Here is a 16,844-nt window from a genome sequence, read left to right as displayed (position 1 = left end):
CACCAGGAAAAACTTCCTGACTGTTAGAGCAGTAAAGCAATGGAATCAGTTGCCTGGTGAGGTGGTGGGCTCTCCCACACTAGAGGCCTTCAAGAGGCAGCTGGACCACCATCTGTCAGGGATGCTTTAGGGTGGATTCCTGCATTGAGCAGGGGGTTGGACTCAATGGCCTTGTAGGCCCCTTCCAACTCTGCTATTCTATGATTCAATCAGGAGGAGAAGGCTATCAAGGGCTACTAGTATCCTTATCAATGGCTCCTGTATCAGAGGCAGTATGCTTATATAGACCAGTTGCTGGGGAACATGGGTGGGAGGGTTAGCGTGACCCTATGGAAAGGAGGACAGGGCTCTTGCATCTTTAACAGTTGCATAGAAAAGGGAATTTCAGCAGGTGTCATTTGCATGCATGCAGCACCTGGTGAAATCCCCTCTTCATCACAACAGTTAAAGCTGCAGGAGCCCTGCCTAGTGTGACCAGATACAAAAGAGGGCTGGTCCACCTTCTTTCTGACCTAGCAAAAGTCTTGGCAAAGGACAACCCTTCCTCCTCCTCTTCCTCCTCACACAGACCCCCTCCCTCTGAGTCTTAAGGAAAGGGGGGGCACAGGATTCGCCTTTCGCAGCCGCCATGACACGATAGGCACTGCCGCCGGCCGCCACGGCGCGTGCGCAGGCAAGCTGCTGGGCAGCCCGGCGCGGCGCAGCCAATCAGGAGGAAGCTGGGTTGCAACAAGGAGGAGCGAGTCTCCGCGTTCCTTCCGGTCTGGAGGGCCAAGTGGAGGCGCAGCAAGGAGGATGTTTTACCACGTGAGTTTTGTCTGGGGAGGGGAAGACTGGGACCCCCCTGCATCCCTGGAGAGGGGGGGCTGCAATGAGTTTGGGGGGTCCCCCAAATATTAGGGCCCTGGGGTTTCCCCCTGTGCCTGTGGTCCCCAGTGGCGTGGGTTTGGAGTCTCTGCGGGGCAGAGCTTCTTCCAAAGGGCTGGTGGAGAATGTCAGTCTACTGGCCGCGGTGGCACAGAAAATAACAATGATGGAGTTTCTTGTGTCCAGAGGTTAGGGTTCCTCTGGATCCCAATTGCTGTGGGCGAAGGCTCGTGCATCCCAGAGGCATTTGGGGGGTGGGGGTGGGGGTTATTATTATTATTATTATTATTATTATTATTATTATTATTATTATTATTTACATTTCTATACCACCCCATAGCCAAAACTCTCTGGATGGCTCCTGTAGGAATTTATCCCTGGGATAGATGGATCCAGCAGGGCTCTTAGAATCATAGAATAGTTGAGCTGGAAGGGCCCAAAAGGCCATCAAGTCCAACCCCCTGCTCAATGCAGGAATCCACCCTAAAGCATCCCTGACAGTTGGTTGTCCAGCTGCCTCTTGAAGGCCTCTAGTGTGGGAGAGCCCACGACCTCCCTAGGTAACTGATTCCATTGTCGTACTGCTCTAACAGTCAGGAAGTTTTTCCTGACGTCCAGCCGGAATCTGGCTTCCTTTAACTTGAGCCCGGTATTTTGTCTCTTGCACTCTGGGATGATCGAGAAGAGATCCCGACCCTCCTCCGTGTCAGTACAACCTGTGGCCCTCCTGGTGTTGTTGGATTACAGTTGACATTATCCCTGACCATTGGCTGGGTACTGATGGGCATTGGAAGGTAGCAACATCTGGAAAGGCACAAATCCCTCCCACCCACGCACCCACCCACGCCCCAGGATATCCTGACCTCCAGAAATTCCCCAGATGATTAGCCCTTCTAATGTGGAACCTGATAACGATGATAAAGTTATCAGTGGTATGGAAAGACTCAATAAAGGTGAGGTTTCCCTCCAGATGCTTTTATAACATCTTTTTATTCCATGTATTTGTCATATCTTGGAGTCCCCTTTCCAATGGAAAACTGTGAACACAATTAAAACCTATTTCGAATATTTTAAAAAATTAAAACAACAAACACTATTTTATGTGGGCTCTCCCACACTAGAGGCCTTCAAGAGGCAGCTGGACCACCATCTGTCAGGGATGCTTTAGGGTGGATTCCTGCAGTGAGCAGGGGGTTGGACTAGATGGCCTTGTAGGCCCCTTCCAACTCTACTCTTCTATGATTCTATGTGCTCAAGGATCAGACATGGACCCTATTCAGATGACATGTTATGCCACAGTGGTTAAGCATTTTGAGCTAAACATTATGGCTCAGCGCATTGTGTGAACTATAACTTAGCAATTAATCAATTTACTGAAAGCAACCAAATACAGGTTTTAGCCAATTACATTGACAAACGTGATACACAGAGTATAAAAGTGTCCATAACTTAGCATGTTGTGTGAACCATCCCTAACCATGGTCGCTACATAACCACAGTTTAAACACACTCATTAACCATTTGCTGCAAAAGGGTTAATGGCCTAACCATGGCTTAGCGTGTTGTCTGAACAGGCCCACCACACTCCTTGCACACAACTACTACTGAAGCGGCGCAAAACGCATCGGCAGAACCCCTGCTTCACCTGCAGAAGGTCCCAGGCATCTTCTGGGGAAATCCCTTCCTGAATCCCTGGAAAGGTGCTGCCAGTCAGTGTCAACAACACTGAGTTAGATGGAGCAAGGGCTTTTGATCCCACCAAGAACCAAAAGCATCTTCTGGTGTACCTAAGTTCCTAGTTGTCACAGTGTATTCGGAATCGGTCCTAATGCTGCTCTCTGTTTCCCATGTTTGGTACTGACCTTCTCTCCCAACGGCTGCCCTGGTTTTGCTTCTAGATCTCCTTGGAACACGAAATTCTGCTGCATCCACGTTACTTTGGCCCCAACCTTCTCAACACAGTGAAGCAAAAGCTGTTCACCGAGGTGGAGGGCACCTGTACCGGCAAGTAAGTAAGCGCGAGGATTGAAGGAGATTCATCAGCTTATTACTATCCTCGAAGTTTAAGACAGCTGCAAAAACTAGCCTCTTCTGGCAGGCCTACCCAGATGAATGTTAAACCAAGAGTTTTTAAGTTGTGTGGATTGTTATTTTCATAGAATCGGACGGGGACTATAAGGCCATCGAGTCCAACCCCCTGCTCAATGCAGGAATCCACCTTAAAGCATCCCTGACAGATGGCTGTCCAGCTGCTTCTTGAAGGCCTCTAGGGTGGGAGAGCCCACCACCTCCCTAGGACACTGGTTCCATTGTCGTACTGCTCTAACAGTCAGGAAGTTTTTCCTGATGTCCTGTCAGAATCTGGCTTCCTGTCACTTGAGCCCGTTATTCCGTGTCCTGCACTCTGGGAGGATCAAGAAGAGATCCTGGCCCTCCTCTGTTTGACAACCTTTTAAGTATTTGATGTCGTATTGGTTTTATATGCTCTTTTAATTAATTTTATGTATCTGATTTATACTGTATTATTGTACTAATGTTGTCCTCTGCCTTGATCCAAAGGGAGAAGCAGGTAAGAAATAAATATTATTATTACTATATTATTATTAAAACCAGCACCTTGAATCGGGCTGGGAAGCATTAGACATCATCAAATAAAGGGCCTCCACTATGTATCTGACACCAATATTACAACCCCGATTTCCAAATAATAATAATACATTTATTTCTTAGCTGCCTCTCCATTTTGATCGAGGCGGGGAACAACAGTAAATATAAAATACATAAAACTGAATTAAAACATAATATACGTTGTTAAAACATGCTAAAAACATTCTAAAAACGTCTTAAGGTATGGCTTCGTCATTGCCGTGACCACCATTGACAACATCGGGGCAGGGGTCATCCAGCCGGGCCGTGGCTTCGTCCTTTACCCGGTCAAATACAAGGCCATTGTCTTCAGGCCTTTCAAGGGCGAGGTGGTGGACGCCGTGGTGACTCAGGTGAACAAGGTAAGGCGCAGGTCATGTAGGAAGCTGGGGAGGGCTGTGATGCTTGTTTTGCCCTGGGCTTTGCTGGCTGAGGTGCGTGCGTGCGTGCGCGTGCAGGAGTTGTTTGTGAAATGGCTTAATCCAGATTTGCTCCTGCCAGGACTCTTGTTCCGCCTTTCGGAAGGGAGAATCTAAATAGCAAGGATGAACATTCTGGATAATCCATTTACAAACCTGATGCTAGAAATGTATTTACCCAGAAGGTTTTTTTTTAAAAAATCCTCCCCTTTTTTTATTGTGAATATTAATAAAACAGAACCAAAAAATGCATCATGAAAAAGAAAAACAAACATTACATGTATAAGAATATCATCATTTTTTCCAATCAGGTATACCGTTCATTTTTTTAAAAAAGGGGAGAGTTATGCATAGGTTTCAAGAAAAGCAGACCATATATCCGCTCGCAAGTCACACCTATATAATGCTTGTTCAAATATTGATAATCGTTGTTAGCTCCCCAATTGCATTATGGGAGCTGAGCATTTGTCTTTCCAACGTGATAGTATAAGTCTTTGAGCTGTCATAAGGGCTCTGAAAATCCATCTGCGCTGACCACGTGTTAACTTCCAAGAAGCTGGTAGGTAGTTTAGGAGGACATGCACATCGTTCCATATTAAAGACTGTTCCAGTACAAAGTTTATCCTTATTACAACCTCCTCCCCAAAGGGGGCAGCTACTGTTCCAGTACAAAGTTTATCCTTATTACAACCTCCTCCCAAAATTGGGTAACGACTGGGCATTGCCGAAACATAAGAATTAAAGAAGCATTAGGTGAATTATATCTACAACAGTTATGAAGTTAGACAGACCCTTATTGAAAGGGCGTTGTGGAGTCCAATAAACCCGAAGCAAGATGTTTTGCTGAATAAGACATAGCCTAAGTAAGTTCCACTGAGTTCTTTGTGCAGCTTACTTCCAGTAAATTCTGCACAGCTTCACGGTCAAGAGGAATCTTCTTGATCAAACCTCCTGGGGTCCCCTTCCGTGTAGGGCCCTGTTGCTTCCCTGCAAGCAGTTCATGAATTATCCATCCCTGCGAACAGGAGGCAGAGCACAAATATTATCAATCAAATAAAATCCCCAGCCTCCAGTATCTGGCCAATGCATCCTGACATCCCTTGGGGCAGCCGTGTCTTATCTGTGGAGTGGAAAAGGTGCGTTCTTTTTTCCGGCCTTCCCCAATGCCCTCCCGGGGTGTTGAACTGCAACTCCCATCATCCTCGGCCATGGTGGTTGTAGCGAGCCAGTGTGGTGTAGTGGTTAGAGTGCAGCTTGAGACTCGGGAGATCCAGGTTCTAGTCCCCACTCAACCGTGAAACTCAGTTGGTGATTTGGGGCCAGTCATAGAATCATAGAACAGCAGAGTTGGAAGGGGCCTACAAGGCCATCGAGTCTAACCCCCTGCTCAGTGCGGGAATCCACCCTAAAGCATCCCTGAGAGAGGGTTGTCCAGCTGCCTCTTGAAGGCCTCTAGGGTGGGAGAGACCACAACCTCCCTAGGTAACTGGTTCCTTTGTCGTACTGCTCTAACCGTCAGGAAGTTTTTCCTGATGTCCAGCCGGAATCTGGCTTCCTTTAAATTGAGCCTGTTATTCCGTGTCCTGCACTCTGGGAGGATGGAGAAGAGATCCTGGCCCTCCTCTGTGTGACAACCTTTTAAGTATTTGAAGAGTGCTATCATGTCTCCCCTCAATCTTCTCTTCTCCAGGCTAAACATGCCCAGTTCTTTCAGTCTCTCCTCATAGGACTTTGTTTCCAGACCCCTGATCATCCTGGTTGCCCTCCTCTGAACATGCTCCAGCTTGTCTGCGTCCTTCTTGAATTGTGGAGCCCAGAACTGGACGCAATACACTAGATGAGGCCTAACCAGGGCTGAATAGAGAGGAACCAGGACCTCCCATGATTTGGAAGCTATACTTCTATTAATGCAGCCCAAAATAGCATTGGCCTTTCTTGCAGCCATATCGCACTGTTGGCTCATATTCAGCTTGCGATCTACAATTCCAAGACCCTTCTCGTTTGTAGTATTGCTGAGCCAAGTATCCCCCATCTTGTAACTGTGCATTTGGTTTCTATTTTCTAGATGTAGAACTTGGCATTTATCCCTATTAAATTTCATTCTGTTGTTTTCAGCCCAGCATTCCAGCCTATCAAGATCACTTTGAAGTTTGTTTCTGTCTTCCAGGGTATTAGCTATCCCACCCAATTTTGTGTCATCTGCAAATTTGATAAGCGTTCCCTGCACCTCCTCATCCAAATCATTAATAAAAATGTTGAAGAGCAGCCCTACCTCGCAGGGTTGTTGTGAGAGTAAAAGGAAGAGGAGAGGAGTATCACAGTGCAACAGCACCCTCCCACCCATGTTCCCCTGCAACGGATGCAGATAACCCTACTGCCTCGGATACTGGATGTAGCACATAACCATCAGGGCTAGTAGCCATGGATAGCCTTTTCTTCCAGGAATTTGTCTAGGTTTAACACCTAGGTTCCCCCTCCCAAAATAGCAACATTGACAGTTCTTGGTTCTGCCTTGCTCCGTGTATGGTGCTTTTGGGTTGTGGGAAATGAATGCCAAGAGATTTCCAGCAATGGCTCTCTTGCTAGTGATGCCTTTCATCTCTTCCCCACCTCCGCCCAGGTTGGACTCTTCACTGAAATCGGACCCATGTCTTGCTTCATTTCACGACACGTAAGTGCTGGGGTCAGCGGCTTGCAGTGGGCCTCAGGTGGCACATTACGAATTTGGAAGAGGTTGCGCAGAACAGATCCGAGGGCAGGGCGAATGTGTCACACACAGGGCCAGTTCCAGGTCTGAGGGGTCCTGGGCAATATGCCCTGCGTTGGGCCCCCTCCTATATCAGTGGGTCTTGACAGCGGTGGCAGCCATTTTCCGAAGTGGCTGGGAGCTGCCATTTTTATTTCCCACAATGCCTCGGATTTAGTGTCACGCTGGGGCATTCTGGGAAATTAAAATGCTGGCTCCCAGACTCTTGGCAACCATGGCAGCCATTTTCCGAAGTGGCTGCGAGCTGCCATTTTTATTTCTCACAATGCCTTGGATTTAGTGTCACGCTGGGGCATTCTGGGAAATTAAAATGCTGGCTCCCAGACTCTTGGCAACCATGGCAGCCATTTTCTGAAGTGACTGGGAGCTGCCATTTTTATTTCCCACAATGCCTCTGATTTAGTGTCACGCTGGGGCATTCTGGGAAATTAAAATGCTGGCTCCCAGACTCTTGGCAACCATGGCAGCCATTTTCCGAAGTGGCTGGGAGCTGCCATTTTTATTTCCCACAATGCCTCGGATTTAGTGTCACGCTGGGGCATTCTGGGAAATTAAAATGCTGGCTCCCAGACTCTTGGCAACCATGGCAGCCATTTTCCGAAGTGGCTGGGAGCTGCCATTTTTATTTCCCACAATGCCTCGGATTTAGTGTCATGTTGGGGCATTCTGGGAAATTAAAATGCTGGCTCCCAGACTCTTGGCAACCATGGCAGCCATTTTCCGAAGTGGCTGGGAGCTGCCATTTTTATTTCCCACAATGCCTCGGATTTAGTGTCACGCTGGGGCATTCTGGGAAATTAAAATGCTGGCTCCCAGACTCTTGGCAACCATGGCAGCCATTTTCCGAAGTGGCTGCGAGCTGCCATTTTTATTTCTCACAATGCCTTGGATTTAGTGTCACGCTGGGGCATTCTGGGAAATTAAAATGCTGGCTCCCAGACTCTTGGCAACCATGGCAGCCATTTTCCGAAGTGGCTGGGAGCTGCCATTTTTATTTCCCACAGTGCCTCGGATTTAGTGTCACGCTGGGGCATTCTGGGAAATTAAAATGCTGGCTCCCAGACTCTTGGCAACCATGGCAGCCATTTTCCGAAGTGGCTGCGAGCTGCCATTTTTATTTCCCACAATGCCTCGGATTTAGTGTCACGCTGGGGCATTCTGGGAAATTAAAATGCTGGCTCCCAGACTCTTGGCAACCATGGCAGCCATTTTCCGAAGTGGCTGGGAGCTGCCATTTTTATTTCCCACAATGCCTCGGATTTAGTGTCACGCTGGGGCATTCTGGGAAATTAAAATGCTGGCTCCCAGACTCTTGGCAACCATGGCAGCCATTTTCCGAAGTGGCTGAGAGCTGTCATTTTTATTTCCCACAATGCCTCGGATTTAGTATCACGCTGGGGCATTCTGGGAAATTAAAATGCTGGCTCCCAGATTCTTGGCAACCATTCCTCACCATAATTGTTTTTAAGGGAGAACCCAGGGTGGGCAACTGTTGTAGGTCCTGTTGGGAGTTTGGTTCCCCCCCCTCTTAGAACTGCAGAGGGGGTTACTAAAAGCCGTGATCCTGCACTTGCATCGTCCCTCAGTTCCTCCTTGGTGACGCCTACCTTTCAATTTTGTTCTTTTCTTTCACCAAGAAGCAGCCGGGCACAGTCCGAGTACTTTTCATTGAGTTGTTTATATAGTGCTATTAGTGTTCAAGGTGCCTTCCAGGAGGGCTGGGCAGAAAATAAATCTCCCAGCATCCATGACTAAGGGTCACACTGGCAGCAGCTTCTGGGCGCTGACGTCCAAAACACCTTTTTGTCCTCCTGTTAGAAAACATGTTCTTTCTCTTGTGGGCGAAGCCAATTGAAGCCCCAAGAAATCAGCCAGCATGCAAAAGTGGAAGCCAAAACAAATCGATTTATTGATTAACTGCTTGCAAGTCAGGGTGCGGAAGCATATAGCAGACCGGACAAAAGGTGTAAGGTGTGGTCACTTTTTATACCTCGAAGTAAACAACACTCTGGTGGTCAGCATTTGTCTATACTACGCATGTCCCTGTGTTATCTTAGTTCAGTATGTTTCTGTTTCTACATTCCTTTCTTCTAGTCTATGCTGCTAACTCGTCCTCCCTCTGGCGAACAATAGCTCTATTCTATGCATGCGTCTCTTGCTCTGCTACGTGCCTTTCTCGCTTAGAGCTAATGGCGTTACTCTGGCTCTTACACTCCTTTCATTAGGGTTCTCTGTCTGGAAGAGCTTAAGAACTTAAGAGCCCTCCTAGATGAGACCGAGGGTCTATCTAGTCCAGCGCTCCGTTCACACAGTGGCTGACCAGGGACCAACGAACCAGGACATGGTGCAACAGCACCCTCCCGCCCATGTTCCCCAGCAACTGGTGCACACAAGCTCACTGCCTCGAATACTGGAGGTAGCACATAGCCATCAGGGCTAGTAGCCATGGCTAGCCTTCTCCCAACCCCCTTTTAAAACTATCCAAATTGGTGGCCATCACTACATCTTGTGGTAGTGAGCTCCATAGTTTAACTCTGCAGTGTGTGAAGGAGTCCTTCCTTTGATTTGTCCTGAATCTCCCACCGATCAGCTTCATGGGACGACCCTATTGGGTCCTAGTATTGTGAGAGAGGGAGAAAAATGTCTCCCTGTCCACATTCTCCAAACCCTGAATAATTCTGTACACCTCTATCATGTCTCCCCTCAGCCCTCTTTCTTTCCCCAAGCTAAACAATCCCAGCTGTTGTAACCTTCCCTTGGACTCATTGTACAATCTGAGATGTGGGAAATTGCAGAGGAAGGAGAAGGAAGCTGAGGCAAGGGTGAAGAGGGAATGTATAAAAGAAGAGAAGAATTGGTTCGGTCGGCCTCTGGTGTGCAAAGCAAGGTGCTCTTCTGTGGAGCTCTGGCCTCTCCCACCCTAGACGCCTTCAAGAGGCAGCCAGGCAGCCATCTGCCAGGGATGCTTGAGCAGGGGGTTGGACTAGATGGTCTCATGGGCACCTTCCAACTCTACTATTCTAGGGTTCTCCTGCCGCTCACGTTCGCTTCTCCTTCTCTTTGCAGTCGATTCCCTCCGAAATGGAATTTGACCCCAACTCCAATCCACCCTGCTACAAGACTGTCGATGAGGTGAGTGTCCCCCTGATTCCTGGCGCAAAAGGGTGCGATTCCAAAGCCTTTGCACGGACGAGGCCATGTGGTGGAATCACTTGCCTTCATTGTGGGGTGTGGGTGAGCAGGTCGGAAGCAGGTGATGCCAAGGATTATAGCCACTCCACCCCGTCCCCTCTGTATTAAACTTGGGGTTCTGCTCCAGCCAGGACCTCCGCCACCCAGGTCTGAAGATACCATTATGATACCATTATGGACATCGCCTGGGGCGGGTTACCTGAGCAGGTGGCGCACCTCCCCTTTCTCAGGCAAGAACAGGTCTCAGGCCAATCTGCTCAGGATTTTATAGGGCTGGTCTCATTATTATTATTATTATTATTATTATTATTACTATTATTATTATTATTTGCATTTTTATACCGCCCGACAGCCGAAGATCCCTGGGCGGTTCAGAAAAATTAAAATCATTCGTATAAAACACAGTATAAAATGAAGGAAAGGAAAGGAACCTCTTGTGCAAGCACTGAGTCATTGCTGACTCCTCGAGGGACGCCTGCTTTCGCTGACGTTTTTTTGGCAGACTTTGTAGTGGGGTGGTTCGCCATTGCCTTCCCCAGTCGCGGTTCCCTTTCCCCCAGCTAGCTGGGTACTCATTTTACCGACCTCGGAAGGATGGAAGGCTGAGTCGACCCGAGCCGGCTGCCTGAAACCAGCTTCCGCTGGGATCGAACTCAGGCCGTGGGGAGAGTTTCGGCTGCAGAAACTTCCGCTTACCGCTCTGTGCCACACGAGACTACAATATAAAAACATGATATAAAATACACATTAAAAACTGATTAAAACCGTACCATACGTGATTAAAACATCTTTAAAACATCCTGAAAACATTTTGTTCAGACTGGGCCTGTTCAGACGACACTCTTAAGCCACGGTTAGGCCACTAACTCTTTTGCAGCAAGTGGTTAGTGAGTGTGTTTAAACCATGGTTATGGAGCTACCATGGTTAGGAATGGTTCACACGACGTGCTAGGCCATAGTGTTTCTCTCAAAATGCTTAACCACCACGGCTTAGCGTTTCGTCTGAACAGGGTCACTGTCAGAAAATGCACATTGCTCTCTTCACCCAGAAGGAGAAAGGTGGCGAGTGTGTGTATGTGTGTGTGTTTCTTGACAGCAGCATAAATTTCTCACAGTAGAGAAAGCAGCGTACCTTATCAGCAAGAAAGGACACTCTGTGAAGAACAAGTACTGTGTATCGCTTAGCTTCTCTTAGTAGGAATGATCTTTATTGTATGCAAATATCGCTCTGAGAACCAACTTTAAAGTCATAGAAATTGCCAACTGCTCTCACAAATCAGTGTACTTACGCCGTTATACTGCGTACAGCTCTGGGCAAATTCACACCCAGAATTCTTCTGAAACCAAATCCAATACACCCTGCTCCTGTTTCCCGACCCCCTCGGCCACGGCTGTTCGTTTTTCATTGGGTAGTGTTGGGGTTTTCCCCCTTGAGGGTTTTTTCGCCCCCTAAAGATTTTTGTATTTCCGCAAACCTTGAAGTTCTCCAGGCCTGCTAATCCCTACTTCCTGTGTCTCGGTGGCGGGTGCCATTTTGGAGCGGCACTCCCCGCCTGAACATCGGTCATAGAAGGAATGCTATTAACTCTCCCACTCAACACTGCTGCGTGCCTCTCTCCCGACAGGATATTGTCATCCAGCAGGACGACGAGATCAGGCTGAAAATCGTGGGGACCCGAGTGGACAAGAACGATATTGTGAGTGGATGTGTCGAGAGACTTGGGGGGGGGGGCACTTTGTTATACGTCCCTTTGTTCTCATATTGGCTCTCCAGAGGTTTTGGCCTACAACTCCCATAATCTCTTCTCGATCCTCCCAGAGTGCAGGACACGGAATAACGGGCTCAAGTTAAAGGAAGCCAGATTCCGGCTGGACATCAGGAAAAACTTCCTGACTGTTAGAGCAGTGCGACGGTGGAATCAGTTACCTAGGGAGGTTGTGGGCTCTCTCACACTAGAGGCATTCAAGAGGCAGCTGGACAACCATCTGTCAGGGATGCTTTAGGGTGGATTCCTGCATTGAGCAGGGGGTTGGACTAGATGGCCTTGTAGGACCCTTCCAACTCTGCTATTCTATGATTCTATGAATCCCTCACCCTTGGCTATGCTCGCTAGGGCTGATGGGAATTGTAGGCCCAAATGTTTGGGGGCCACCAGTTACCCACCCTTGGAGTGGACAAAACCAGTCAAAACGGCTACCAGCCTGATGTGGTGCAAGGCAGCTTCATCTGTTCTTTGGGGGATGGAGGAGAGACCAGTGGTCAGGCACACGCTTGGCATGCAGTAGGTTCTGGGGTTCAGTCCCTAGCATTCCCCCTTCACCCATAATACCACTGGAGTCATCCCATGAAGCTGATGGGTGGGAGATTCAGGGCAGATCAAAGGAAGGACTTCTTCACACAGTGCATAGTCAAACTATGGAACTCACTACCACAAGATGTGGTGATGGCCACCAATTTGGATGGCTTTAAAAGGGGTTGGATAAGTTCCTGGAGGAGAAGGCTATCCATGGCTACTAGCCCTGATGGTTATGTGCCACCTCCAGTATCCGAGACAGTGAGCCTGTGTGTACCAGTTGCTGGGGAACATGGGTGGGAGGGTGCTGTTGCACTGTGTCCTGCTTTGCTGGTCCCTGGACTACAGCTGGTTGGCCGCTGTGTGAACAGAGTGCTGGAATAAATAGAATCTAGGTTCTTAAATGGACTCTTATGTTCTTATCTCTGAGGCGGGTTTATTTTATTCATTTTATTTCTATACCACCCAATAGCTGAAGCTCTCTGGGCGGTTCACAACAGTTAAAACCATCAGTACAGCATAAAATGTAATATGAAAGCTTAAAAACCACAATGTACAATCAGAATAAAGTCGAGATTTAATATAGCTGACTTAAAAGACTGGATAATAAATTGCTAAAATACTGGGAAGATAAAAAGGCTTTTATCTTTCCACTGGCGTTGTTACATAGGTGCCAGGCAAACCTCTCTAGAGAGCTCATTCTACATTTGGGGGTGGCCACAGCAGAGAAGGCCCTGCTCCTGGTAGCCACCTGCCTCGCTTCCTTTTTTTCTGGAGCGAGGCAAGAATGTGCAAGACGGCATCAAGTCAACCCCTCGCCTCGCTCCGAAGCTGCAGAGGAGAAGGACCCCTGAGGATGACCTTAGGGTCCAGGCAGGTACATGTGGGAGGAGGCGTTCTTTCAGATAGCCTGGCCCCAAGCCGTTTAGGGTTAGACTGTTAAAATGCTGAGAAAGTAAAAAGGTCTTCATCTGGCGTCTAAAGGCATGTAATGTAGGTGCCAAGCGAACCTCTTTAGGGAGCTCGTTCCACAGCCAGGGTGCCACAGCAGAGAAGGCCCTGCTCCTGGTAGCCACCTGCCTCACTTCTTTTGTCAGGGGCTCACGGAGCAGGACCCTTGAAGATGATGTTAAGGTTTGGGCAGGTACATATGGGAGATGATCCTTCAGATAACTTGGCCCGAAACCTGCTTAGGGCTTTAAATGTTGATACCAGCCCTTTGAATCCGGCCCGGAAGTTGTGCGTCTTTGGGCTCCTTGGAGGATAATGGTTTCTCTGTGTCCCTTCCCTGGCGTCCTCTCCCTGTCTCTGGCTTTCAGTCCAGGCTTCTGCCCATAGGCTAAAGATCCCCACTGTTGCAAAACGTCTTATGATAAAACGGTTCTTTTCAACCTTTCTCTCGCTTTTTTTGCAGTTTGCTATTGGGTCGCTGATGGATGACTACCTTGGTATGTTTCTCCTCCTCTTAATTTTGCCAACGGGGAGGGATCCGTGCCGTGAGCTGTGCCTGTGTGAGGCTGTTTATCATGAGAATTCAAGAAAACGAGAGCGGAAATTCAATTAAAAGGCGTGTGTGTGTTGGGAGGAAGAGGGGTGTTCTGAGCGATAAGCGCTCTGTGCTCTCGAGGTTAGAGAAGAGGAAGCCGACAGGCTGGTAAGATTATGGTTGATAGCGTGGAGGAATCCAACACGATTCACACAGGGTTTGTTTTATTCCCACGTACGTACGGACCAACGGTTGTGTGACTAGTCAACTCTGCAGAACGTTGTTTGCCTCCGTTGGTTATTTGGGGGAAATAGTCAACCGTGGGGTGATTTTTGCCCGGCAGACGACACAATAACCAATGGTTTATTCAACTAACGTTTGACTACTTAAACCACCGTTGGCTATTGCGTTGTCCGGATGCAGCCTTTGAAAGGGCTGGTACCATTCCATGGAGGAGGAGGAGCGGTTTCTCAAGAGGACTTTGCCGCGATAGGTAAACAGAACTTCCAGGATCACGGTCAGTCCACCTTTGTGAATGCCAGATGAAGGGAACAAGCAAAAGGCGACGGCCCTTTTCCACCTGGCCTGCTTGCGACCTTCCAAAAAGCATCCGGCTGTCCTTGTGGGAAGCCGAAGGCTGGTCTAGATGGATTCCTCGTCCAGCCAGAGTTCTTGCGTATATACCAGCCTGCCCCAGATGTTTTGAATGGCAGCTGCCAGCCTTGACCCTGGCGCTGCTGGGAGTTGAAGTCCCCAAATACCTGGAGGACAGGCAAAGACCTGCTCAGTCTTTCTTATCTAGATGGCTTGGGAGGATATGCCAAACGGCGAATAATCTTTAGGTTCGATAAGGGTGCTGTTGACATGCAGCAATTGTGTCTTTGTGTGTGTGTGTGCGGAGGGAGGGATTTTACTACAACGGACAGTAAGTTCAAGTTTTCCTTTTTCTTCCTCTCCAGGTCTTGTCAGCTGAAGCACCCGTTATTTGGTGTGTCCTCCCTTCCATCCCAGCGGCCAGCCTACGAATTTAAAGAATCCCCCGCCTTCCTCCTGGACTGTAGCAGCCGGGAGACAAGGGCTCAATGCCTACAAGTCCTTCTTGATTAAAGTTTTCGTGTTCCGTAGCCAGACAGCCTCATCCTTTGTGTCTCTCCTGCTTCTTTTCATCCTCCTATAATTTGCCTCCCTGGCTTTTTCCTTGCTGGTCGTGGGGAACGTTGTCTTTGCGTGGAAATCCGTAGAGAGCCAGAACGGCGGCATCCACTCGCAAAAGGGTTGTGTTTGCAAGCTTGAGAGGGAACCATCATTTGGGGGCTGGGGGAAACTTAAGGCCTGGGGGTGGGCAGACCCCGATACAGTTCATTGAGGACCGAGCAGTTTCTGTGGGCCGAAATGAGGGCAACTTATGGGAGGCAGACAGCATGACAAATACGGAATGGAGTACCTTGGGGAAAAGGCATGGCTGGCTGGAATTCTGCCCATATGCACCTGCCAGTTGGGCAGTATGTAAATCATATGCATAATCAAAGAATAGTAGAGTTGGGAAGGGCCTCTACGGCCATTGAATCCAACCCCTGCTCAGTGCAGGAATCCACCTCAAAGCATCCCTGACAGAGGATTGTCCAGCTGCCTCTTGAAGGCCTTCAGTGTGGGAGAGCCCACCACCTCCCTAGGCCATGGGTTCCTTTGTCATGCTGCTCTAACAGTCAGGAGGTTTTTCCTGATGTCCAGCTGGAATCCGGCTTCCTGTCACTTGAACCCATTATTCCGCGTCCTGCACTCTGGGAGGATCGAGAAGAGATCCTGGCCCTGCTCTGTGTGAGAACCTTTCAAGGACTTGAAGAGGGCTACCATGTCTCCCCTCGGTCTTCTCTTCTCTAGACTAAATACGCCCAGTTCTTTCCGTCTCTCCTCATGATAGACATTGCAAAGATTCAAGCAGGCCTCTTGGACCTCAAGTGACAGAGCTGGAACTGTGAGCACCCTGCAAACTGTGAAGTTGTTCACAAGTTGAACACTTAATTGAACAAAAGATGCATCTCCTAATAGAACCTCTGTCTTGTCTGAATCAGTTTATTGTCCCTCATCCAGCCCGTTACGAAGTCCAACGAAGTCTTCACAGTGAAGAATTCTAGTCCCTCGGCAGTGCACTCCTGAGCCGAATGAAAAGGGCTGGTTTTCACCTTCACAGCCTTAAGTGGTTTTGACACAAGCTATTTCTACCCTACCAGCCTGTTCACACCCTAAAGTCATTGGCAGAGGCTGTTAGCTTTCCTGCCTGCCGCGTAGGGCTATTAGGTTGATGTGGGGAGAGGGCTTTTTCAGTGGTGGCCCCCGCACCTCTGTAATCCATTTCCATCAGGGGTTCTTTGCACGTCTTCAGGAAAGCTGTTTTGCTGGCCTTCCCATCACCTGTGGGCTGCAGATTTTAGTGGTGTGATTTGTTTTTAGTATTTTGTCGTATATTTATTGCCTATTGGTATACTTCTATATGTTCTTTTTCTAAAAAAAATCCTGTATGCCACCTTGAGGGGTTTTTACCTTTAAAGGCAGCCTAAAAGTCATGAAACGAAATTAAAATTTATATTGGAAAGTCCTGTGTGAAGAGCAGAGCTCAGTGGTACGCTTTGCATTGAGAAGGCCCCAGGTTTAAATCCTAGCATTCTCAGAGGGTGCACGAAGCAAGTCCAGGGGGACTCTACCCTCGGTGCTTAGCCCTGGACGGCTTATGCTAGCCCTGCAGTGTAGTCCACCGTTAAAACAATAGGCTAGCAAAGTTGTTCCCAGTACTTTCAGTTCCTTTTAATCTATTCTATTTATTTTGTTAAAAAAAAGTCTTCACCTTCCAGATAAAATCTAGAGCTCGGCCGTAAACAGAAGGCTGCTGTTCCCATTAACTAGGGTGACCCTATGAAAAGGAGGACCGGGCTCCTGTATCTTTAACAGTTGTATTGAAAAGGAAATTTCAGCAGGTGTCATCTGTATATATGGGGAACCTGGTGAAATTTCCTCTTCATCACAACAGTTAAAGCTGCAGGTGCCCTGCCCTCTTTTAAATCTGGTCACTCTAGTATAGCTCCTGCACTTTAAGTGTTGTGATGAAGTGGAAATTTCACCAGGTTCTCCATATATACAAATGACACCTGCTGAAATTCCCTTTTCTATGCAACTGT

The 16,844-nt window shown here is 48.2% G+C and overlaps 1 protein-coding gene across 1 annotated transcript; it reads left to right on the top strand.

Moving 5' to 3' along the window:
- Positions 1 to 707: 707 nt before the first annotated feature.
- Positions 708 to 14,795, top strand: POLR2G (RNA polymerase II subunit G). Its single transcript, XM_063145649.1, has 8 exons — positions 708 to 807; positions 2,766 to 2,875; positions 3,716 to 3,875; positions 6,553 to 6,603; positions 9,766 to 9,831; positions 11,517 to 11,588; positions 13,600 to 13,633; positions 14,631 to 14,795. Exons 1-8 carry the CDS (start codon positions 796 to 798, stop codon positions 14,642 to 14,644), a joined length of 519 nt encoding a protein of 172 aa, XP_063001719.1. The 5' UTR covers positions 708 to 795; the 3' UTR covers positions 14,645 to 14,795.
- The last annotated feature ends 2,049 nt before the right edge of the window (positions 14,796 to 16,844 follow it).

This window comes from Elgaria multicarinata, chromosome 21, assembly GCF_023053635.1.
Source record: "Elgaria multicarinata webbii isolate HBS135686 ecotype San Diego chromosome 21, rElgMul1.1.pri, whole genome shotgun sequence".
Classification (NCBI taxonomy): domain Eukaryota; kingdom Metazoa; phylum Chordata; class Lepidosauria; order Squamata; family Anguidae; genus Elgaria; species Elgaria multicarinata.
Note: the sequence above shows the minus strand (reverse complement) of the source record. Positions and strands in the feature narration are given on the sequence as shown.

Coding starts and splice junctions, on each gene's coding strand:
- POLR2G (XM_063145649.1), top strand. Junction 2,876..3,715: donor GAGGGCACCTGTACCGGCAA/GTAAGTAAGCGC, acceptor AAACGTCTTAAG/GTATGGCTTCGTCATTGCCG. Junction 11,589..13,599: donor GAGTGGACAAGAACGATATT/GTGAGTGGATGT, acceptor CTTTTTTTGCAG/TTTGCTATTGGGTCGCTGAT.